The sequence below is a fragment of the Nerophis lumbriciformis genome, linkage group LG11 (genome assembly GCF_033978685.3).
Source record: "Nerophis lumbriciformis linkage group LG11, RoL_Nlum_v2.1, whole genome shotgun sequence".
NCBI classification, from domain to species: Eukaryota; Metazoa; Chordata; class Actinopteri; order Syngnathiformes; family Syngnathidae; genus Nerophis; species Nerophis lumbriciformis.
This window is the reverse complement of record NC_084558.2, coordinates 16,033,915-16,060,827: the sequence shown is the minus strand read 5'-3', so window position 1 is coordinate 16,060,827 and position 26,913 is coordinate 16,033,915. Positions and strand designations below refer to the sequence as shown.

Below are 26,913 nucleotides of genomic sequence, written 5' to 3'. Positions count from 1 at the left end.
ATCAAACTGATTTCAAAGGTTAGTTTCACCTCATTTCTTCACCAAACATCACTATATATGTCTACATCAGGAGTGTCAAACTCGTTTTAGCTCAGGGGCCGCATGGATGAAAAATCTATTCCCACGTGAGCCGGACGGGTTAAATTACTACAACAACTTCAGACTGTTTTCTTTGTTTTACTTTGGCCCAATATAGAACAAGCACATTCTGAAAATGTACATATCACAAATAATCCTCTTGACAAATCACTTCAAGTTAGCTGAAAATTCTGAGGAAAAAAAAAAACACCATGAAGAACACAATGAACAGTCTCAGTGTATCTACGAAGCAATTAAATTTTAAGTCACAGCCCATCTAGGATTGAACAAAAAACAAAAACAAAGGATAAATACAAACTATTTTATGTATCAACTACCTCATTTGTCATTCCCACATATTAATCCTGTGCTAACTCAACAAACCATACTGAGATAGAAACTATTTAAGAGGGTTGTGTTACTCCCTGCCTTCTAGGCATTAGTGTGTATCGAATGAAAAATAAAAGCTGTACAATGTGTGAACAATTTCAACAAACCAAAAATAAAAACGTGTAAGACAGAGTATTGCATTAATTCACACACTGTTCACTTTCTTTATATTTGCACAAAAGACATTCATTTTCACAGAACTACATCAATGTGGCGGTCCGCTCCCTGTACGATCAGTCAGAGCTTGGTCCGCATTGCCGGCAGTAAGTCGGACACGTTTCCAGTGAGGGTTGGACTCGCCAAGGCTGTCCTTTGTCACAGATTCTGTTAATAACTTTTATGGACAGAATTTCTAGGCGCAGTCAAGGCGTTGAGGGGATCCGGTTTGGTGGCTGCAGGATTAGGCCTCTTCTTTTTGCAGATGATGTGGTCCTGATGGCTTCATCTGGCCAGGATCTTCAGTTCTCACTGAACCGGTTCGCAGCCGAGTGTGAAGCGACTGGGAAGGGAATCAGCACCTCCAAGTTTGAGTCCATGGTTCTCGCCCAGAAAAGGGTGGAGTGCCATCTGCGGGTTGGGGAGGAGACCCTGCCCCAAGTGGAGGAGTTCAAGTACCTCGGAGTCTTGTTCACGAGTGAGGGAAAACTGGATTGTGAGATCGACAGGCGGATCGGTGCGGCGTCTTCAGTAATGCGGACGCTGTATCGATCCGTTGTGGTGAAGAAGAGGCTGAGCTGGAAGGCAAAGCTCTCAATTTACCGGTCGATCTACGTTCCCATCCTCACCTATGGTCATGAGCTTTGGGTTATGACCGGAAGGACAAAACCACTATCCCTAGTGGTTTTGAGATAGAGTGAGAAGCTCTGCCATCCGGGAGGAGCTCAAAGTAAAGCCGCTGCTCCTCCACATCGAGAGGAGTCAGAAGAGGGGCTTCGGGCATCTGGTCAGGATGCCACCCGAACGCCCCCCTAGGGAGGTGTTTAGGGCACGTCCGACCGGTAGGAGACCACGGGGAAGACCGAGGACACGTTGGGAAGACTATGTCTCCTGGCTGGCCTGGGAACGCCTCGGGATCCCCCGGAAAGAGCTGGACGAAGTGGCTGGAGAGAGGGAAGTCTGGGCTTCTCTGCTTAGGCTGCTTCCCCCGATACCCGACCTCGGATAAGCGGAAGAAGATGGATGGATGGATGGATGGATACATCGATGTGCATTGTCTCATGCAGAATTTTAAGTAGGGTTAACAATTGTTTATTTTACTCCCGTTTGTTTAACGTTGGGTCGAGGCGGAGGAGTCGTGTACCTCTTGATTGGTATACTTGCTCACGCCGGTATAAACTATTTGCTTGCCTAACAGAATTGCTATTGCCACATCCAGTGGACACATTTAGAAGAGCAGTTTCTTTCATTTAAAACATACAGCTCAATTTTACACTTTGCAAACTTGCCTCACGGGCCGCAGTGAACATGTTCGCGAGCCTGATCCAGCCTGCGGGCCGCATGTTTTACATCCCTGGTTTATATTCTTCTAATTACAATGGATAATAACTATCACATTAAACTGTAATACTTTTTTTAGTTATATTGTTTCTTAGTACCACATCCCAAATTAAAGTACTTTGACCCGCTTTTAGATTTGTCTCATTAATTATGGCGCAGATTTGTAATGACAGTCAAATCAATTTCAATACAATTAGCAAGCTTTGAAATGTGTAACAGTGTAACAACTTCGGTTCGATATCACCCTGAGGCACAAAAAAAAGTGTTAACTTTGTTCATTTGTATTCAGGCACACATCAGCCATTACCAAACCACCTTTTGTTGCAATCTCAGGCATTCAATCGATCGCACCTGGAATGTTTGGTTTGTCTTGGAAGATGTTTCGTCTCAAATCCAAGTAGGCTTCATGCTCAGAGACTTAGATTGGTCAGATCTAGCTGACTAATCTAAGTCTAAGTCCAGATATGACCAATCTATGCTCAGAGACTTAGATTGGTCAGATCTAGCTGACCAATCTAAGTCTAAGTCCAGATATGACCAATCTAAGTCTGTGAGCATGAACTGATGAAGCCTACTTGGATGAGAGGCAAAACGTCTTCTGGGACAAACCAAACAGTCCAGTTGCAATCGATTAAATGCCCTGAGATTACAATGACTTGAATGAATGAGAATATCCATAGACACATTTTGTTGTGTTCCATCTTCTTTCTTTCTTCCCCCTTCGTCCAATCTTTTTTCCCGTCTACCCTATCTTTAACACAGTATTGATCCCCAGCTTAGGAGGAGAATGTCAGCTGGAAGGATGTGGAAGATGGACCACTACTAAACGTTTGGTTTTCAATAGTTGGTGTCATGGTGTAATAATTAAATATATTTATTGCAGGCAGGTTTTAAGCACAAATAATCAATTGCTACTTGTGATGCGTGTCCCTTTGTTTTTTTTCAAGCATGGTGACTTTTTCACTTAAAGGTGCTGTTTGTAGCTTCCTCACAGTAACATTTTAACATGAACACCACCGCCTAGCTTATGTTACCATTTGGTGGTTTGTCAGAACACATTTGTTTGACAACTGTCTATATTTTTCACAATTACAAAGCTTATGTAATAAAACATTTTTACCGGCCCGAATAAAATGATTGGTGTTTATGGCAGTCAGTCACCCTGTCTCGTCAACACGTATGCACAGGGAGTGTGTGCAAACATACTAAGGCAGTCCAAGAAAAGCAACGGACAATTTGCAGTCATGTCATGGGATCTGAGCCGAGGATGTCGTTGTAGCTTGTGCAGCCCTTTGAGACACTCGTGATGTAGGGCTGTATAAGTAAACTTTGATTGATTGATTGATTGATGATAGAATATACTTTCAATGACAGCTAACGCTAGCTATCCAAATGGCAATTGTTATCATTACGTAGGAGAAGCCATGAGAGAGCGTCTGTGTAAATGTTGCGAACAGCCCCTTTAAGCTCCATTTTTTTTACTCTTATGTCCCTCAAATGAAACAATTGTATTGATTGAGGTTACATTACAGACCAATTGTAAGGCATACAGACGCACAGCAATCTCATTTTGTTTACACACTTCTGTACTTTCTGTCAAGCTACATAGTTGCACGTCAAATTGTACCTATTTTCTGTACCATGATCAGAAGAGGAAGACAAAAAGTGTAACATTGGTTCAACAGCTGAGAAATGTTGAGGTTTTTTGTGAATAAATTGCCCTCCCAATCAGGCCTGTCAGTCCATATCCATATCTATATGTATATCCATCGGTGAAAATGTAGACATAATTGTCCTGTCTTAAAAAATGTTGGATGTTGGTAATTTTTTTCAAAATGAATGACTCATTTTGAAAAATTAGACACAAGTGCATTGACCAAAAGGATACGCCCAGTGGATTTTGGATTCATCTGTGTTTGGCCATAAAAAAAACATTTGTTCAAACACTTAGATATATTGAAATTGTTACTGTAGCTTTTATTTTTCAACAAGTCACATGGTTAACATTTTGCATATCCCATTTAGATTTAGTACCGTAGATGGACAGCCACCGGTTACACCATGCTATCTGTTAACATTTAAACTTTAAGCATTATTAGCATTCACATTAGGGTCCCACAGATCCCTGCCCAAGAGTGTTTTTTCTTAATTGCACACTCAGCTTAGAAATTAGATGCAAATCAACATTAATATGCATGCATAATCAACAAACCGAGTTGGAAGATTTAAAAATTGATGTACTTAACCTTTTTTATGCCCATGGTATATTTTCTACTAATGTCTATTGATCTCAGTTAAGCATAATAACATTCATTAAATCTGCAATGAAAGACAGATCCTACACAGATCTTCCCATTCAGCAAAATTAGACATGATTTACAAGACAAAAGCTGTTGCAAACCCTCTCCGTTTTATAAGTGACATCATATTTCAAGGCTATCCTGTTTAACAATTGGTAGAATTGTCAATAGAGCCACAAATTGACTTTTACAGCACAATATGTGATACACACACATATTAGAAAAAAACGGTGATCCACCCGTAACCACACACACGATATTGCAATCAATATAGTGTGTATTGGGGTTTTCATGAGACGCATGTGGGCTTCCCAGGAAATGGTGTCCCAAAGCCTAACATAAATCCAAGGGTAAACATTCATGGCATCCATTCCAAGGTATATTTGTGTTTGCCATCGATTTAATAAGCTGAACAATTGTCACTGATCCTATCATCATGATCCTGTAACCACAGAAAGTTGAATTTAGTGAGGAAATTGAGAACATTGGTAACTGTCATTCAGTAAATTATATTCCAAAGCAGAGAGTATAGATTTAATTAAAATGTGTTTTTATTGTTTTTATTTTTTATTTTTTTAAACAAGGGCATGCCTGTGAATGGGACATATCAACATTAAGGCACATACAATAGTTTTTGGCATCAGGACAATGGAAAATTCTTCCAAGTAAGCATTCAATTACAACACAGCATCTGATAACCGGATATAGTTTTATGACCATGCAAATAGCCTTTGTCTGTTAGTTTCCAGTCCTCTCTGTCACACTGTGATTGATTCACCCAGCTTCCTCTATAGGAAACATTTGCAACTGATATGTAATACAATAAGATAATAAGAATAATGGATACAACAGGTATAGAGACGGACATAAATTTAGACATTGTAAACACTAAAGTAAAAATAAAAAATGCATAATCACACATTGAATAAACTAACAGTTTTTTTTAAATGTCTTCTTAAGGGGTAACTGCACGTTTTTTTTTTTAGATATTTGCCCATCATTCACAATCATTATGAAAGACATGACGATGGATGTTTTTTTTTTTTTTTTTTTGCATTCTAAATATTGCTATGGAAGCTGCGCAATTCCGCCTACAAAGCTCTTAAAAACACCTCCAGCAAGGTTTTATATATATAATAATAATAATGGATTAGATTTCATGTCACGCTTTTCTATTATTAGATACCCAAAGCGCTCACAGAGAAGTGGGAACCTATCATTCATTCACACCTGGTACATGATGTAATATATATAATGACATATGTACAAAACCCAAAACCAGTGAAGTTGGCACGTTGTGTAAATCGTAAATAAAAACAGAATACAATGATTTGCAAATCCTTTTCAACTTATATTCAATTGAATAGACTGCAAAGACATGACATTTAATGTTCGAACTGGAAAACTTTATTTTTTGCAAATATTAGCTCATTTGGAATTTGATGCCTGCAACATGTTTTAAAAAAGGTAGCACAAGTAACAAAAAAGAAAGAACAACATTTCTCAACGAGCTATTGTAAGGAATTTAGAGATTTCACCATCTATGGTCCGTAATAGCATCAAAAGGTTCAGAGAATCTGGAGAAATCACTGCACGTAAGAGATGATATTACGGACCTTCGATACCTCAGACGGTACTGGCTCAAAAAGCGACATCAGTGTGTAAAGGATATCACCACATGGGCTCAGGAACACTTCAGAAAACCACTGTCAGTAACTACAGTTGGTCGCTACATCTGTTAGTGCAAGTTAAAACTCTACTATGCAAAGCGAAAGCCATTTATCAACAACACCCAGAAACGCTGCCAACTTTGCTGGGCCCGAGCTCCTCTAAGATGGACTGATGCAAAATGGAAACGTGTTCTGTGGTCTGACAAGTCCACATTTCAAATTGTTTTTGAAAACTGTGGACGTTGTGTCCTCCGGACCAAAGAGGAAAAGAACCATCTGGATTGTTAAGGCGCAAAGTTCAAAAGCCAGCATCTGTGATGGTTTGGGGGTATATTCGTGACCAAGGCATATGTTGCCATCCAAGCAATGTTATCATGGACGCCCCTGCTTATTTCAGCAAGACAATGCCAGACCATGTGTTACAATAGCGTACCTTCATAGTAAAAGAGTGCGGGTACTAGACTGGCCTGCCTGTAGTCCAGACCTGTCTGCCATTGAAACTGTGTGGCGCAATATGAAGCGTAGAATACGACAACGGAGACCCTGGACTGTTAAACAACTTAAGCTGTACATCAAGCAAGAATGGGAAATAATTCCATCTGAAAAGCTTAAAAAATTGGTCTCCTCAGTTCCCAAACGTTTACTGAGTGTTGTTAAAAGGAAAGGTAATGTAACTCAGTGGTAAAAATGCCCCTGTGGCAACTTTTTTGCAATGTGTTGCTGCCATTAAATTCTAAGTTAATGATTATTCGCAAAAAAAAAAATAGTTTCTCAGTTCGAACAATTAATATCTTGTCTTTGCAGTGTATTCAATTGAATATAAGTTGAAAAGGATTTGCAAATCATTGTATTCTGTTTTTGTTTACGAATTACACAACGTGCCAACTTCACTGGTTGGAACATTTTCATAATTACTTTGTAAATATTGCTAAGGATTCCAGTCACCGGGTCAGTTGAAGACTAGAATGACTCTATAGATAGAAATCCCAACTCAATGTTCCTCGTCAATGTGAAAAAAAACAAAATAATCAAAATGGTAAAGAAATGCAAATCCAAGACTTCAACTGATTGTCACGGAATAGATATGAAAGTGATAGAAAAAGTTCTTAATGACATTTCCACAGCCTTTAACATATATTAGCAATCTGTCATTTCAAACTGGAAAATTCCCCAGACAAAATGAAAATAGCAAAAGTCGTATCAATTTATAACACTGGAAAAAAACACCAATTCACAAACAATAGACATGTTTCTTTACTGAAACAATTTTCTAAAATCATTCCGCCCGAATGCAGCTGAGATAGGCTCCAGCGACTCCCCGCGACCCCAAAAGGGACAAGCGGTAGAAAATGGATGGATGGATGGCATTGAAAAATATTTCAACAACAGATTGGACAAATTCACAAATAAATGTGGAACACTTGTAGAGAACCAATATGGATACAGAGCTTACAATTCAACATTGATGCCATTAATCGAAATAATAGGAAATTACCAACACAATAGATGACAAACAGAGTGCAGCAGCAGTATTTATGGATCTAACTAAAGCATTTGACACAATGAATCATACTATCTTAATTAATAAATTAGAATGTTATCGCATTGGAGGCCTGGTCTCACATTGGATAAGAAGCTACTTAACCAACAGAAGGCAATACGTGAAGCTAGGTGAAAAATATATCAACAGAGCTAGAGATATCTTGCGGCGTACCCCAGGGATCAATACTGGGACCAAAATTGTTCAATCTTTATTAAAACGACATTTGTAAAGTTACAAAGGACTTAACGTTAGTACTATTTGCAGACAACACGGCTGCTTTTTGTTCAGGAGAGAACACACAGAAGCTAAAACAAATAATAACAGAAGAAATGAATAAATTAAAGAGAAGGTTTGACAAAAAATACTATCTTTGAATCTCATTAAAATGTAAATTATGCTATTCAATAACAGTAGAAGAGAAAGTCAAACACAAATACAAATAGATGGAGTAGATATTGAAAGAGTGAAATAAATCAAATTTTGGGGTTCAATAATAGATGATAAAATTAACTGGAAATCTCATATAAAAATATACGACATAAGGTGGCAAGAAATATTTTTATAATAAATAAAGCAAAATATGTTCGAGACAAAAATCACTTCATAATTTCTACTGCTCGCTAGTGTTACCATATCTGAGTTATTGTGTAGAAATATTGGGAAACAACTACAAAAGTACACTTCATTCACCAACGGTGTTACAAAAAATATCAATTAGAATAATGCATGATGTTGGATATAGAGAACATACAAAACCTTTATTTATGAAATTCAATGATTTGGTGCATTTGCAAACAGCTACAATTATGCACAAAGCTAACTATAACCTGCTACCCAACAATGTACAACAACTCTTCTCAACATAAAAGGATAAATATAACCTTAGAGGAAAATCTAACCTAAAACATTTGTATGCACACATGTTTTAGGTTTGTGCATACAAACCTATCATATTGATATGACCTTTAGCATATCAATATGTGGAAATAAATTATGGAAGGGATTAAGTAAAGACATCAAACTATGTACTAATACGATTCAGTTTAAGAGACTGTTCAAACTAAAAGTGTTTACAAAGTACAAAGAAAAATAATTATGATAAACGTCATGAATTTATTGAAAATGAAATATCCATCCTATCAAGCAAATCATAACTGATTTAACTACTTATGAGAATAACTGATGCATTTAGAACACATTGATGTAAATTGAGTACAAATTGAGAACAGCAAGTATGTGTTCGTGATTGCTATGAAGAGAAAAAGGAGGAGGGTGAGATAAGCCTTGCTTTTTCTTACTCCTTTTTGGACATGTAAAGAAAATATGTAAAATATGTGACATATCATATTGATACTGTATACACGTTCGAAATACATTTCAACCAACATTCTCAGCCCAATTAAAAATATGTCATTATAGCGTGCCATTTGGAAAATACTCTAGTCTGTTGTTTTGGGGACATAGATATGTGTTTTGGTATGTCTAATCACTTGCACAAGGCTGGAAGAATAATGACTCCAAATGTAACCCCAAGTTCAAGCTGTATTCCCACAGCTAAGGAAATAAAGATACACATGTCAAAGTCTTAAAAAGAAGGAACTGGCCTCAGATATGATTATCATATATTTTTTTAGATGAATTGTAATTAGCTACACATCCTTTTGACAAAATACCACTTATCGATGGATGAAACTACCCAAGCATCTCCCTCTTCATCACTTCCCTTTTCTCGTGGACTGGCCTCCACCCTTGTGATCACTCATTGATCACAAGGGTGGATTCGGACGTGTTTGCCCTTTTGCTATAAAGAGAATGCATAATTATTCACCAGGGCTTACTTTTGCAGAAGCTCGATCCTGGGTAGGGGCCACTCGTGGTGTTTACATACCCAATTGCCAAAACTTTTGTGGGAGTGACCCCCTAAGCTGTAACATATACAGTCGTCAAAAGTTTGCATACACTTGTAAAGAACATAATGTCATGGCTGTCTTGAGTTTCCAATCATTTCTACAAAACTCTTATTTTTTTGTGATAGAGTGATTGGAGCACATACTTGTTGGTCACAAAAAATCATACATGAAGTTTGGTTCTTTTATGAATTTATTATGGGTTTACTGAAAATGTGACCAAATCTGCTGGGTCAAAAGTATACATACAGCAATGTTAATATTTGGTTACACTGCAATAAGGCACTTTTGGTAGCCATCTACAAGCTTCTGGCAATCTTCTGGTTGAATTTTTGACCACTCCTCTTGACAAAATTGGTGCAGTTCAGCTAAATTTGTTGGTTTTCTGACATGGACTTGTTTCTTCAGCATTGTCTACACGTTTAAGTCAGGACTTTGGGAAGGCCATTCTAAAACCTTAATTCTAGCCTGATTTAACCATTCCTTTACAATTTTTGACGTGTGTTTGGGGTCATTGTCCTGTTGGAACACCCAACTGCACCCAAGACCCAACCTCGGGGCTGATGATTTTAAGTTGTCCTGAAGAATTTGGAGGTATTCCTCCCTTTTTATTGTCCCATTTACTCTCTGTAACGCACCAGTTCCATTGGCAGCAAAACAGGCCCAGAGCATAATACTACCACGATCATGCTTGATGGTAGGAATGGTGTTCTTGTGATTAAAGGCCTCACCTTTTCTCCTCCAAACATATTGCTGGGTATCATCCAGAAGACCCGACCTCTGACTGTTCAACAAAAGAACGCGGGTAGAGTCTATCGATGCTAATGCTAAAACAACCTCAGAGGTGTCCACTATTATAGACCATTAAATAACTTTTTACATTGTCAAAAGTGTATCATATTATAAATACACTTGAGTACTGTTAATTGTTGCTGTCATTTTAACTTTGTAACCCCGATATCAGTTCCTAACTAATAATATTAGCATGATGGTATCATGCTTAGTTAGCTCACAGTCTGTCCCTTTTGATTTGTGTCAGATAAGCACAAAATTGAACAAAACTACAGCAAAAAGTCCCCCAAAAAACAAACATATGCCTACCTTACAAACCGCTGTTTTGAGCACGCATGGAGGCTGTGCGCGTGAGCATGAAGCTCTCTGTACACTGCTGGCTGCTAAAGGACGGCGACCTGCGTGGCGAGCTCTGAAAACGACTCCTCCGGTTAAAATAGCTGCCGGCTGACCAGGACCGGTTGTGCTTCCTCAAGTACTCCTTGTGGTTCTTGGTAAGAAGAGTGTATAGAAATGGGTTGATGCAGCTGTTGGAGTATGTCAGACATGCCGTCAGGTAAGTGATGTTGCGCTTGGCTTTGTTGGACAGGGGCAGCGATGGATGGAACTGATCCAGAAGTTGCCAGATCCAGAAGGGCAAGAAGCAGGCCCAGAAGAGGAGCACAATGGTGAAAATCAGGTAGAGAACCTTTGGGTGACATAAAAGAAAATAGACAAACAATCAAAAAAAACATTACAGTAACATGATGGCATGTACAGAGTAACTAGTAATTCTAAAATTATTATTACATTTTTTTTTATTCATACTGTGAAATATTGTCACGGCTGGGACTATGGCGTGGTTTGTTCTCCCGAGGAGCAAGTGATTTGGACCAGACATGGCGTGAAGGTGAATACATGATTTATTTTAACACTATATATCAAAAAGGAACAAACGAAAAGCGCGCACAATGGCGGAGGTACAAAACTAGGCTATTGAAAACAAAACTTGCACATAGGCAGAGACTGTGAACAATTAAACAAAAACACTAACTGTGGCATTAATAAACAAAAAAAAACTTACTTGGCATGGACTATGAAGTGCGCAGAGGTAAGAGTGTGACAGGGGTATGAATCCGGGATGTCGCCAGAAAGACAAACTGAAAACAATGAACTTAAATACTACAGACGTGATTAACGAAAACAGGTGCGTGACTCAAAACGTGAAACAGGTGCGTGACGTGACAGGTGAAAACTAATGGGTTGCTATGGTGACAAACAAGAGTGCACAATGGGTCCAAACGTGGAACAGGTGAAACTAATGGGTAACCATGGAAACAAGACAATGGAGTGAAAAGCCAGAAACTAAAGAGTCCAATAACTAAACTAAACAAAACATGACTAAAACAAAACATGATTACACAGACATGACAAATGTCTAAATATTCCATAATGTGTTGCATTAAACCAAGTGATATTATTTTATTTCTATATTGGACAATCTTGTGGGTGTAAATACAAAAACGGTTTTGTGTATGAACAAGTGAGGGAAACAGTACCTACAACATGAAACAAAGCTAACCTTTGTCGATAACTTTAATAACAATGTTGACTAGTTACCATGCTTCATTTCACCAGAACATAGTACACTTTAAGAGGACTACTTGAGCCCTGCTGTCTTCTCTTTCATGCTGCTATCATGCTTTTGAATTCAAATTTAATCGACTGCAACAGAAGGTAAAAATTCTCCCGAAATAGACACTGCTGCAATTTTAGGATTGTTTTGTAACGAGTTTCCGTACTTTTTTAGAACCCCTACTTTTAGAGCCAAATACAGCCTGCTGATGTCACCGACAGAAGACTGGAAGCAATTTAATATCGTGTAGTATGTGTTTTGGTAGCATCTTCATCCCAAATCACGATATTTCCATGCAGAATTTGAAGGAATTCGAAAATATGTCTGCCGTATGAATCGTTGCAGGCTGTAGCAAAACGGGTAAAAAGGGGATGAGCCTGCATACATTTACAAATTATGAAAATACGTAAAAAGTATGCACTTCTCAAGTTTAATTGACCAGTGCAAAATGGGACGGACCAAGCGAGAGGAGTGTAATTTGCAGCCATCGCTTGAATGATTCTGACTTTGAAGCGGGGCCGGCTCTACATAATAAATGCCTTGCCCCCCTTAAATCAAAATGTTTGAAGTTGAGAAAGTACATTTTAATTTACCCACAAAACATACATACATATAACAAGTTGACAAAATTCTCTGCAGTAGTGGAGAAATCAGCTGAAAAAGGGACACAATACTACACTCGTATGATATCATCTTCCCATCACCTGTGTCAGACTCCACTAGACACACACATTACTCCCCTCAGCAAACCTGTGTTGATAAATTATAAACGAGACGAATAGTTATCAGAAAAAAAATCCAATCATATTTAATTTTTTCATGAGACAAGTTCGGAATATATCAAATCACAGTTCCTGAATAACGTGCTGTTTGTATAATGGTCGATATTAAAGTGACTCACTAGATGGACAGTTGTTCGTCTGGTCCAGCTGGCCGGGGACGTTTCCTATTGATTTTGGGTAAGCAATCCATTTATGTCGAAATAGCTTGTCTCCAAGTTCCATATTTATAGCGTGAACATCGCTTTCATCCGCTTCTCCCGGCTTCCGTCTGCTCCAACGTCTCACTTTTCCTTCGTGCTCGCTTCTATTAGCAGTAGTTCATCCTCAGCATATTTAGCTTCAAAAAGATAAGGTTGTGAATCCTCATTTGTCCAAAAATAGTCATCTTTGTTGTCTGTTACCAAATCTGCCATAGAAAACACACGCTTGTTTGATTCCGGAAGCAGAAACAAACATTTGTTGCCAGAAGTCAGACGTGCTTTGCTATGGAAACAGAAATCAATTCGCGGAAGGAAAAAGTTTCGGAAATGATCAAAATAGGTAAATATTGAACATATTACATATTGTTATGAAGGTGTCTATTACTACATTATATATATACTTGCAGTGTGTATATAAAACATTGCTGGAAGGGTTTGAAGTTGATTTAGAGGGCTTTGAAGGCTGCAATGGTGTACACTCTATTTTATAGATCCCTCACTCGTTGACAACACACCCAGCAATAATTGTAGACTCGGCAGTTGAGTGAATAATTAGCGAATTTACGGTAAATCGATACACTGAGAAAAATTAACATAGTTTCAAAACAACACAACTAGGCAACATACTTCCTGAACCTTTCGTACAAAATGCAGTGCAAATTTGCAAGTAAAGCAAACAGTCACATTATTTCTTTGATCACAATTCTAAGAATCTTTCGCCCATCTAAATACACTATCTTTATATGGATGTTCCGTTCATAGTAATGTTTACATACAGAGCATAATTCCAATATGAAGCTGCACCAGCACTATTTCCTGAAATTCCGCCACAACTTCATTAGCTCTATTTGTTTTACACCCACAAGCATAACTAGTTGTTATCCTCTCAGCCCACATAGGGTGTGTTCCTTTTTGGACTTATCTGATTAATCACAACCAGAAAAACGCATTTGTGATTATGGGAGAGAGATGCATTATATTGCACAGTGTGCATATTTACATTATGTCTAGTATTTGACCTGCGTCCTAATGGTTTTTCCTAATTACTGTATGGCGATTCTGAAGTTGATGGCCTCACCATGGTTTCCTGCTACGTGCTGTTATGTGCGCTTTTATCGTGCATGCACTTCATATGAGTCCACTGACATTTGTTGCCAACGTGTTTGTTGAGAAAGAGCAAGGCAGAGAGGCACCCACAGATTAATTTATGTTTCACATGGCGAGAAGGGAAAACAGCAACAGGTTATGTTGTCCATGTCAATCAATCACTGCTACACTAGGAGTGATAGGACAATCTGTTGAAGTTTACAACAGATGGACTTTTGACTTTTAAACTTAGTTTCCCAAAAAACTTTGGCTCAGCTATTTAAAAACATCTGTATATTTATTATTCTCTGTGAAAAATCGATAATGTCTGTCTGAAGATTAGCTAAAGGTTTGGGAGATTTATTTCAAATTTGCAGACCTATTATTGTATATTTGATCTTGCAGATTAGGGTCTGATCCCAGATTATAAAAGCCTCAGTACTGTTTCTGACACCCTGGATGTTCATAGAGATTAAGTGTGATTTTTTTGACATCCGTTACCTTCTTGAGTTGGCTACCATGCCTAATTTACAGCGATTTGGCTTTTTGAGAGTCAGAAATTATGTTGGCTCATCCTCTCTCTCACCAACCATCATGTTTCCCCCAAAATTGCCACATTGCTACACTGATCTAGAACAATACAGTAAGTTGCCTGTATGTATAGTAAATGTGAGACATGGAAAAGGAAATTCTTCTATTGGGCAGTGCAAAAGTCTTTGACCGCTACTAGAGCTTTGTTGTTTTAATGAGAGTGTCATTAAATCATCGTAACAATGTAAAAAGTCAGACATATAGGGCTTGATCTACTAAAGGTTTACGTGGAATAAAACATGTGCATATTTGATATTGCACACAAAGCTGATCTACTAATCTTGTGTACAGAGGATTGCGTCTCTTAATTTAGCAAACTAGAGAGCGCAATCCATCTAGCTGGTCTGTCGCAATGCATATGCAGAAAATGTGCAGGTTGTTAGAACTCCCACAAAAGTAGGAGGTGGAGATGCAAATACGATCCTTTAACACTCGCAATTTGATTAATCAATCATGACACAGTTTTAAAACTGCTGTTTTTGCATCTATATTTAGTATGTTTGAAATGTGTGCGCAAACTGGCCGCCGTGGTCAGAAGGAGGTTATCAGTGCAATATGATAGACGATGGAGAGAGTGACCTTTCTGTGCCCATGTAGACAATGGACATATTTCTGTCATACAGTATACACATTACATTACGAGGGTAAAAAAAAAAGTTAGTACACATGAGCAGTGAAAACATTTGCGTCGTTAACGTAACAAAGTTAGTGCGATAACACGTTAACTTTGTTACTTTAACGATATGCCTTTTCTTTCGTTGAGATCATTCCAATGCATGCTACTGTCGTACCTGCGTCTCCCAAGGCACACCTCTGGCAGACTAAAAAGTGGGCTCCATTGTAAATTAAAGAATCGCAGAAAAAGTGGGACATATTACAATAGTTTGCTCTATGTTTCAAAACATAGCAAAAAGGCCACAAGTAGGAGCATGATAACATGAATGTGAAGGAAATTGACTGTCTACATGGTGGCAGCCGTGTAGTACATGCTATAAATTGCTATAAATTGCACACACAGTCTTAATAGATCACCCGCAACATGCCCATTACTTGTACATGCAATTGTATGGTTTGCGCACACTGTTTAGCACTTGTTATTTGGGATCTTAGTAGATCAGGCCAACATAAGCAGAAAGTCTGTGCATGACTGTGTATGATTATAGGTACATATCTTCATTCTCGTATTCCGGAAACAACAAATATGATGGTGTTTAAGATTTTTTTGACTTTATTACCAAAAGATTATGCTGAGATCCACTGACCTTTTGATTGGGGAGCTTATTGGTCTGTTTGAAGGTCTCTGTCTGTGAAACCCAGTAAGTCCGAGCAAGCTGGATGTATAGATAGCCAATGATGAGCCCCGGTGCAACAATGCTGGTGCAAAACAGGAAGGTGATGTAAATCTTGTAGGACAGAGGTAACAAGGTGGGGCGGCACATGGCTTTGTTGTCCACCGTTATTAACTGGATGCTGACGATCATAGGCAATGTGAGGATAAGAGAAGCAGCCCAGACGAGCAGAGCGATGGCCTTCCGATAACTTTTAGATCGTTTCACTGTATCAAGTGGTTTGAGAACTGCAAAGTACCGTTCAGTGCTCATGATTGTCAGTGTGAAAATACTGGCGTGCATCGTCAGAAAGTCCATGCTGATGAGGATCCGACAGCCTATGTCCCCAAAGTACCACTCCTTTAGGAAGTGTGTGCACACTACAAACGGGATGGTGAGCAGGTACAACAGATCTGCCAAAGCTAAGTTGATGATGTAAATGTACATTGACGCTGCATTTCTCATGGAATGGAACATCACCACAAGGGTGTAAATGTTCCCCAACACTCCCACAAGGCACATAATGGAGAGAATGGTGCCAATGGTGAAGGTGGCAGCAGTGTCCTCATGAGAGCTCTGAGGTGGGTCGGTGGTATTGGGGCTCCTTTCCACCAGGACTCCCACAGACTCCATTGACACAGTAGTCATCTCTGAAGATACTGGAACAGAAATGGAAGGGGTTAAAAAACTTAACATTAGATTATTCCACATTGTGCTATTCTGTTTAAGGTCATGGCAGAGGCGGCTGGAACGGATCTGTATGAGGGCGAAATGTGGACTATACTTTCGACTGATCGCTAGTCAGTCAAGATCTCATGACGTGCACAAAAGCAACAGAGAGAGACAGCATATTGGCAAAAAAAATAGAATGACATTTAATCACATTTATTAACTGATTTGTATTTGAGTAATGTGAGTCAGTAAAGAATCCTTTGTTGGCGAACATAAACCGTATTTTTTGCACCTGCCGAAAATGCATAATAAAGAAGGAAAAAAACATTATGCAACTTTCATAAATTATGAAAAAAACTGCGACTTATAGTCCGAAAAATACGGTACTGTATATCAGATGTGTTTTGTAGTGGGTCACCAGGGTTGTGTGCATCTCATGAGGGATGTTGGCTCACTCCTCTGATTTGGATTTACAATGCAAATCCATGTAATCCAGGGTAGATCCCTCATCTTTATTCAGAATTATTTTTATTCCACAAAGGGGAGATCTTGCATATTGTATATATATTTATTTGTGTTTATTTTCCTTTCCTTAAGAGACAAGCCTAATTTGTGCATGAGCACACAAATGGGTCGGAATCGTTGTTAGCTGGTTGGGATCAAATACTTATTTCACTTAATTAAATAAAAAATTATAACCTTTTATCCCTATCTTTTTATATTTTCTCTCTGTTAAAATAGATACCCCAAGATCCTGGGCTGTTCATGAATTAGTAAGGGGACGTTCAAAAGATTTATAAAACCAATTTCAAACCAAAATCTGTGACATAAATACAAGCCCTTTGTGACGTGGTCGTGGCATGTTGATGCCGGAGGTCGTCTTTCCAGGAAGGGTGCGGAACGACAGGAAGCTGCTTGCATTTAAGAAGAATGATTTATTCCTATAAATCAAGCCGGAACAAACAAACACAAGAAAACAAACAAAAAGTGTGTTCATATAGCACTGAAAGCTAACGGGATAGCTACACAGGAAAACTAAGGCGGAACTTAGCGCAAGAAACACAAGGAATACACGTAACAGTTGCATGAGCGCAAACAAAAGCACCAGACTGAGTGACGGGAAAAGGCAGGACTAAATAGCTCTCTGATTAGTGCTCGGCAGCAGGTGAGCATGCCGAACAGTAATCAGAGGCAGGTGAAAACAATAGATAACCATGGCAACAAGGAGAACTAAAACAGGGGTGCTGAAACAGAACTAAGCTAACAAGAGACATAAAACGTAATGGATCAGAACACACTTTTACCCAAAAAAACACCCATGGTGAATACACAGACAACCGAGGCAAAAAACAAACTACAGCTACAGTAAAGCATACGCCACGAAATGTGTTATTATAAAGCAAAGTCCTGAGTTAAATCCCGGGCTCGGGATCTTTCTGTGTGGAGTTTGCATGTTCTCCCCGTGACTGCGTGGGTTCCCTCCGGGTACTCCGGCTTCCTCCCACCTCCAAAAACATGCACCTGGAGATAGGTTGATTGGCAACACTAAATTGGCCCTAGTGTATGAATGTGAGTGTGAATGTTGTCTGTCTATCTGTGTTGGCCCTGTGATGAGGTGGCGACTTGTCCAGGGTGTACCCCGCCCTCCGCCCCAAAAGGGACAAGCGGTAGAAAATGGAGGGATTAAAAGTGATTGATCGTATATAGGGAAACAGTTACGGTGGATACATTTCAAGGTTACTGCATTAAAGCCTACAGTATGAAGGGAAGTGTCAACTAAACAGTATGTAAAATGTAATACGGTTATTGTTATTGTTTAATTCTGCATTGTCACTACACCATTTTACTTTCTGTAAGGATATTCAGTTGTCGGAAAAAATATTATCAGAACTGAGATCTGAACGCTGGACTGGATGCCTTTCAATTACGTGGAGATTTTGAAAGGAGAATTGCATGGGAAATGATTCCAAGGGATAAACACAAAAAGTTATCAATGGGAATTATACACCATCAGTGATCTTTTTTTTTATCATTGCCTTGAAGAGTTTGAGCATTCAAAGTGCGGCCCAAGAGCCATTTGGCCCCCACAACTTGTTTTTTTATTGACGCATTGTACAGAAAAAATAAACATGTCCCAGATTAGAATATTACACAAAAAAATAAACAACCAATAGTATCTCCTTAAAAATGGGGCCAGAAAACCAAAAACCCAGACGAACTGTGTGACTTACTGCATATGGTCTGTGATGATTTCCGTGGATACTGTCATGTTGAATATGTGTACACATTTCTTGCAGGATATGTACGTTTTCGAGTGTGCTTAAGCCCTCAAAAAGATTTTAGTTATCAGAATAATATATTATTAGTGAAGAAAATAAGAATAAAATAACAATTTTAAGGAGGCTACATTAACAATTACAGCATTTGCTTTATTTACTATAACACAAAGCTAAGATGTAGATGTTTTGTTCAGAAAGTTTAGAATATATTGATTGACTTACATTGTATTGGTTTTAGTATCTTTAATGTACAAAACCCGTTTCCATATGAGTTGGGAAATTGTGTTAGATGTAAATATAAATGGAATACAATGATTTGCAAATCATTTTCAACCCATATTCAGTTGAATATGCTACAAAGACAACATATTTGATGTTCAAACTGATAAACTTTTTTTTTTTTTGCAAATAATCATTAACTTTAGAATCTGATGCCAGCAGCACGTGACAAAGAAGTTGGGAAAGGTGGCAATACATACTGATAAAGTTGAGGAATGCTCATCAAACACTTATTTGGAACATCCCACAGGTGTGCAGGCTAATTGGGAACAGGTGGGTGCCATGATTGGGTTTAAAAACAGCTTCCCAAAAAATGCTCAGTCTTTCACAAGAAAGGATGGGGCGAGGTACACCCCTTTGTCCACAACTGCGTGAGCAAATAGTCAAACAGTTTAAGAAAAACGTTTCTCAAAGTGCAATTGCAAGAAATTTATGGATTCAACATCTACGGTCCATAATATCATCAAAAGGATCAGAGAATCTGGAGAAATCACTCCACGTAAGCGGCATGGCCGGAAACCAACATTGAAGGACCGTGACCTTCGATCCCTCAGACAGCACTGTATCAAAAACCGACATCAATCTCTAAAGGATATCACCACACTTCAGAAAACCACTGTCACTAAATACAGTTTGTCACTTCATCTGTAAGTGCAAGTTAAAGCTCTACAATGCAAGGCGAAAGCCATTTATCAACAACATCCAGAAACGGACTCATGCAAAGTGGAAAAGTGTTCTGTGGTCTGACGAGTCCACATTTCAAATTGTTTTTGGAAATATTCAACATTGTGTCATCCGGACCAAAGGGGAAGCGAACCATCCAGACTGTTATCGACGCAAAGTTCAAAAGTCAGCATCTGTGATGGTATGGGGGTGCATTAGTGCCCAAGGCATGGGTAATTTACACATCTGTGAAGGCACCATTAATGCTGAAAGGTACATACAGGTTTTGAACAACATATACTGCCATCTAAGCGCCGTCTTTTTCATGGACGCCCCTGCTTATTTCAGCAAGACAATGCCAAGCAACATTCAGCACGTGTTACAACAGCGTGGCTTCGTAAAAAAAGAATGCGGGTACTTTCCTGGTCCGCCTGCAGTCCAGACCTGTCTCCCATCGAAAATGTGTGGCACATTATGAAGCGTAAAAAACGACAGCGGAGACCCCGGACTGTTGAACGACTGAAGCTCTACATAAAACAAGAATGGGAAAGAATTCCACTTTCAAAGCTTCAACAATTAGTTTCCTCAGTTCCCAATCGGTTATTGAGTGTTGTTAAAAGAAAAGGTGATGCAACACAGTGGTGAACATGCCCTTTCCCAACTACTTTGGCGCGTGTTGCAGCCATGAAATTCTAAGTTAATTTTTATTTGCAAAAAAAAATAAAGTTTATTAGTTTGAACATCAAATATCTTGTCTTTGTAGTGAATATGGGTTGAAAAGGATTTGCAAATCATTGTATTCCGTTTATATATACATCTAACACAATTTCCCAACTCATATGGAAACGGGGTTTGTACAACATGTATCAAAGTGTCCGCTGCTTCCTTCAACTTTTATGTATGCGGCCCTCGCTGGCAAAGAGTTTGGGAGCCCCTGTTGTAGACATCTTTTTAAACATATACCTTGAGGGACCTCAGACTGTGTATGTGAGCAGACTAAACACGGACAACCGCCATTCTGAGATAAATTAGATAGCAAACACTCTGTAGCGCTGAAAATAGCGCTGAGCTCATACCAATTGAGTTTTTACACCCTGTGCTGTTGGATTCAAAGACGAGACCTTTGACTATCTGTGATTTACATCGCATGAATAATGAGAATGTTATTCCTGATTCAAGTTAATTGTTTTTTTTGGGAGGGTGGGGGGGTTTAACTCTGTTGTAATAATAAAATATACCATGAGTGCTCCATGAATATTATTTTAATAAGAAGCGAAGAAGGCCTGGCTTAGTCCCCATGTCTTAAAAAAAGCCCTTTGCACATTTTTTCATTAAAGAGAATAAATCAGTATGACTAAACTTAATTTGCATCACCTGTGTTGTCTTGAACGGAGGAACACTTCAGCACTTTGCAGCCGGTCCATCCATCATGCGTTTGTCTCAGTCTTCCCGTTGAAACTTTCCACGTATCTCCAAAATTTCACACTCCATAAAAAAAACCTACAGCAGCTTCTATTGGTTGCTTGCGAGGTGAACACAGCAGGTGCTGGAACCAAAAAAAAAAAAAAACTTTGAATATATCCAGTTGACTTGAGGGACACAACACAAAAAGATACGCTACAACCGAAATCCAGCCATTGCCGATGAGTTGCTCATTGGGAAACACGGTCCAAAGTGTCTAGAATAAAAAGGTGCGAGTGGTAACAGCCTCATCATTTCTTGCCATTCCCTCAACGGAGCTTGGTGGCTAAACAAAAAATATCAAAAGGCATATAGCAATCCAAAACAGATGTTCAATAAACTGGAAATGAGAAGTACAGGGATGAACATATTGGGATACCACCCGACTTGGAAACACCCCCCTTTTGCATGAGAGAGCATGTGTGTGTGTGTGAGAGAGGTAGTGTGTGTGTGTGTGTGTGTGTGTGTGTGTGAGAGAGAGTGTGTGTGAAGCAAAGAGGCAGGGAGGGAGGGGAGAGAGACGGAGAGAGACAACAGCCAGTGAGTCTCTTTACTCAAAAAGTGGGAGGGAGTTGAAGAGGTATGCAGGATATGCTCTCTCTCTCTCTCTCTCTCTCTCTCTCTCTCTCTCTCTCTCTCTCTCTCTCTCTCTCTCTCTCTCTCTCTCTCTCTCTCTCTCTCTCTCTCTCTCTCTAAGCCTTGTGTCATTCAGTTGCATCCTGATGTATACAACACATTACACACTGGCTCAGATGCATAAAAACAAATTCACTCATAATGAATAAGTCACCGCAGAGATAGACGACACTCCTGTTTGGTTCAACAATGAGATCTAGTAACAGTTTCTCAGAATGGAAAGTATCACTGCGTCGGTTCTCGGGGTTGAAGTCAGCCAGGCGTTGACCCATCACGAAAGCTATGTCAAAAATATTTTCTTTACAAAAATACAATTAGTCTCAATTTGGATTTATATCTTTAGACAACAATTTAATAACCGGTATCTTTAATATTGATTTTGCTCTCGGGCCATCATGAGCTGACCTTTTCGAAAGGTATCTTTGCGACACAGTAAAACAGTAAATAATACACATATCACTGATTGAGGTGTAGCACAAAGAAAGTTTACACTGACATATTATTGGTTATGGTTATGGTTATGGTGTTAATATTTTATTTCAATTAAATATTTCAGGGTTCATACGGGTGCTTAAAAACCTTGAAAATGCTTGGATTTTAATGTTGTGTTTTCAAGGTTTGAAAAATGCTTGAATTTTGGGTGAAGTGCTTGTAAATGCTTGGAAATGTTCATCATATTTCTCGGCAGTCTGACTCAATAGGCAAATTTTAAAATGGAAAAAAAGAAAATAAGTGTCCTTAAAAATGAAAGCTACGCGCTTGATCTGTTGGCTTTGCACAAGCCCTTACATGCCAGAGCCGCTATGTGTCGCCCCCAAGAGGACAGTGGTGCATCGGTCCATCATGCCGGGAGGTTGTCGTTTTAATGATCATACACTTAGTTTTCTCTGCATTTAAAACCAGTTGAAGATAGCAAAGTTGTTCTTGTACTCTGTCAAATGCATGTTGTAGATATTTAAAAGCCTCAGCAAGAGTGGGTGCTGTGCAGTATATGACAGTATCATCAGCATAGGAATGGAAAGTTGAGTTCGGAATATTCTGTCCAAGATTATTTATGTAAATAGTGAATAATAAGGGGCCCAACACAGAACCTTGAGGGACACCCTTTTTCACTTGCAGTACGTCCGAGGAGGAATCTCCTATCTGAACAGCCTGAGTTCTACTTGTGAGGTAATTTGCAAACCATCCAACTGCTTGCTGAGAAAAACCAATAGCTGAAAGACATTTGATTAAAATGACATGATCAACAGTATCAAATGCCTTTGAAAAGTCAATAAAGAGGGACAGACAGCACTGCTTCTTGTCAAGAGCTTCAGTTACATCATTTATAAACTTCATAGCAGCAGTAACAGTACCGTGATTTATGCGAAAACCTGACTGAAATGGTGACATAATAAAATCTGTGTCCAAAAAGTATTTTATCTGTTCACTGATAAGGGATTCGAGCACATTTGCCAGAACAGAGAGTTTAGAGATCGGTCTGTAATTATTTAGATTACTAGGGCCACCTCCTTTTAATAGGGGGATTACAAGGGCAGATTTCCAATCCAAAGGGATTTCATTTGAAATTAGAGTAAGGTTAAAAATGTGAGTCAGTGGTTCAGCTATAATTTCAGCTGCCAACTTTAAAAAGAGCGAGCGATCATCTAGCTCTACGCAACCTTGCTCTCTCTGTTGTGTTCTCAACCGTCGTGTTTGATTGGTCTCGTGTCTTCCTTGTTGTCCTTCCTGCAGTCTGCCTTCGTTCCACATGACGAGCAGTGCGTCTCGTCTCCCCTGTTTTTTCCCCTCTGGTTCTCTGGCTGCGTCTTGGATCTCGACCTCACGCCTGGACACAGACTTTTTGACGCCTCGCTTTACCCCCGACTACTTGCCTGTCTCACGGATCTACGAGCCTGGCCTGCCCCTTTTGGACTTGCCTCTCGCTCAACACTCTGGTAACACTCGAAAGTTAATTTCTACACATAGTCACACACATATACACCCTTTTGGCTCAGTCACACTCCATACCCTTGTTTATTAATATTATTATTTGTTATTTATATACATATAGTTTATATATATAAATAAATCATAGAGCTCAAAACCATGCCCTTGTTGTCTGTGCCGTCTACTCCTCTCTACATAACAGTAACACTAGTAATAAAGAATATGGAGTGATTTTTGGTCCAGAACAAACTGTTTCCCACTACCCTATGTTGTATATCTTTATATAATAATAATAATAATAATACAGTTTACTTTAAGGCGCCTTTCTTGGGACTCAAGGACACCGAACAAAAACAAAACAATAAAATCAATTGGATAACAACAACAAAGATAGATACAATGTACAGTGAATAAGTAGTTAGGTGTCTTTTAAGTCTTGATTTAAAGAGGGAAATTGAGTCTATATTAGGAAGGTCTGGTGGTAATGAGATCCAAAGATGAGGGGCTGAGGGGCTGAGGGGCTGAGCGGCTGAAAGCTCGGGCACCCATGGTGGACAGTTTATATAAAGGGACAGTAAGATAGACGGATGAAAAGGATCTTAGGAAACGTGAGGGCGTGGCGACATAGAACAGGTCAGAGAGATATGATGGGGAAAAGTTGTGGATAGCTTTGAAAATGTGGAGTATTATTTTAAATTGGCTACAGTGTTTGATGGGCAACCAGTGGAGTTGTTGCAGAACAGGGGTGATGTGCTGGATTCTGGTGATTATCCGGGCAGCAGAGTTCTGGAGAAGCTGAAGTTTATGAAAATGACTTGTGAGGGAGACCAAACAGGAGAGAGTTGCAGTAGTCTAGGCGAGAGGTGACAAGGCTCTGGACCAGTATGGCAGCAGTATGTGGGGTAAGGGATGGGCGAAGGTGATTAATATTGCGTAGATGATGGGTGTCAAACTCTGGCCCGCGGGTGCAAATGTGGCCCGCCGTGTAATTTCATTTGGCCCTTGAGACAATATCAAATTAACATTAGAGGTGGCCCGCCGGTATTATACATTCACCGCTAATACTCATACTTGCCAACCCTCACGATTTTACCGGGAGACTCCCGAATTTCAGTGCCCCACCCGAAAGTCTCCCGGGGCAACCATTCTCCCGAATTCCTCCCGGGCAACAATATTGGGGGCGTGCCTTAAAGGCACTGTCTTTAGCGTCCTATACAACCTGTCTTCGCGTCCGTTTTTCCTCCATACAAACAGCGTGCCAGCCTAGTCATATTGTATATGCGGCTTTAACTCAAACATAAGTGAATGCACAGCATACTTGATCAACAGCCATACAGGTCACACTGAGGGTGGCCGTATAAACAACTTTAACACTGTTACAAATATGCGCCACACTGTGAACCCACACCAAACAAGAATAACAAACACATTGCGGGAGAACATCCGCACCGTAACACAACATAAACACAACAGAACAAATACCCAGAACCCCTTGCAGCACTAACTCTTCTGGGACGCTACAATATACCTCCCCTGCTACCACCAAACCCCGACCCCCAACCCCGCCCACCTCAGTGTACTCGGCGCTGAGTTTAGCCGGCGATTTGGCGACTATGATGGTCAGAAATGTAGATTTGAACTGCTTAGTAATCCCTTCGCAGTTGATGTGGAAAAAGCACCATTTTACCTCCAAATGGAGCTGATTGAACTTCAGTGTGAAGACACACTGAAGTCAAAGTATGATGCTGTTGGCGCCGCACAATTTCCACAATTCTTCCCTGACACAATGCCTCAGCTCCGCACCCAAGCTGCTCAATTGCTCTCCATGTTCGGCAGCACTTATCTATGTGAGCAACTTTTCTTCTCAATGAAGATGACGAAAACGTCTCACAGAAAACGTATGACTGATGAACACCTTCGTTCGATAATGAAGGTTGCCTCAGTTCAAAGCCTGAGCCCCGACATTAATGAACTAGCATCCAAGAAAAGATGGCAGGTATCTGGCTTGGGCAAATCAGATTAGATCAGTGTGTTGCAAACTGAGCAGTAAAAAGGCCTGAATGGTTGATTTATTCATTGTTATTTTATTTTCAAATGTATTAGCCTGTGGAAAAAGTTAATGTTGATATTTACCTCAGAAAGCTGCAAATAGAAAACAGGCATTACATTTTTTATTTAAATTTTATTTAATATACCATTGATGTTTTTTCGTTTGTTTTTTGAAAGTTGATTTTGAACTATTAAGTTATATAAGCGTTGCTTGTTCCATATTCAGTCTTAAAGCAAATCAGTGTAGCAAACTGAGCAATAATTAACGTTTTATTCATGCACTTTCTCTTGCTACTTCAAGGCTTGAATGTTTGATTCATTCATTATTGTTATTTTATTTTAAAATGTATTATTAGCCTGTGGAAAAAAGTTTATTTTGTTATTTACCTCAGAAGGCTGCAAATAGAAAGTAGGCATTCAATTTTTATTTAAATTTTATTTGATATGCCATTGATATTTTTGTATTATTATTATTACTATTTAAAACCCGATTTTGCATGTCACTATAAAGTTATATAAGCCTTGCTTTTTCATTATTCAATGCAAATCTTGTTTGGGTCCCTATTAAAAAGGTTAATTTGTTCAACCTTGGCCCGCGGCTTTGTTCAGTTTAAAATTTTGCCCACTCTGTATTTGAGTTTGACACCCTGGCGTAGATGAAAGTAAGCAGACCGGGTAATGTTTTTTATGTGGGCTCGAAAAGAGTGTGCTGTCAAGGATGACACCCAAACTCTTAACTTGGGAGGGTGAAACGGACGAATTGCCGAGAGTAACGGACAAGCTGTTGGTTTTGACTCGGATGGATTTTGTACCTACAATTAAAATTTCGGTTTTATTACTATTGAGTTGGAGGAAGTTGGATGAGGACTACTGTTTGAGTTCACTGAGGCAGTCTGTAAGGGAGGAAGGAGGAAGCGAAGCAGTGGGTTTGGTAGAGAGGTCGAACTCAGTGTCATCCGCATAATAGTGAAAATGTATTTTAAATATATGGAAAATATTGCCAAGGGGATGAATGTAGATGATAAAAAGCAGGGGACCAAGGACACAGCCCTGGGGCACACCAGAGGAAATGGGAGATGGAGGGGATTTGGATGAACGGAGTTAATAAACTGAGTGCGGTCGGAGAGATATGATCCAAACCATTGAAAGGGTGTGCATACCTGCCA

General features: G+C 39.3%; 1 protein-coding gene across 4 annotated transcripts in view; it reads right to left on the bottom strand.

The window, feature by feature from the left end:
- Window positions 1-21,563, bottom strand: part of LOC133610080 (urotensin-2 receptor) — a 117,628-nt gene extending 96,065 nt beyond the window's left edge. The window contains exons 1-4 of one of the 4 annotated variants that reach the window (XM_061966140.1): window positions 21,297-21,563; window positions 21,047-21,218; window positions 15,714-16,438; window positions 10,487-10,865 (exon numbers count right to left, since the gene is read on the bottom strand). In XM_061966140.1, coding sequence (XP_061822124.1) covers window positions 10,488-10,865; window positions 15,714-16,427 — 1,092 coding nt within the window. In that variant the 5' untranslated portion in view covers window positions 16,428-16,438; window positions 21,047-21,218; window positions 21,297-21,563 and the 3' untranslated portion in view covers window position 10,487. Of the gene's footprint in view, window positions 1-8,640; window positions 8,728-9,573; window positions 10,866-15,713; window positions 16,439-21,046 lie in introns of those variants that run through there. The other 3 variants (XM_061966139.1, XM_061966137.1, XM_061966138.1) reach the window with 3 other exon arrangements.
- Window positions 21,564-26,913: the final 5,350 nt, after the last annotated feature.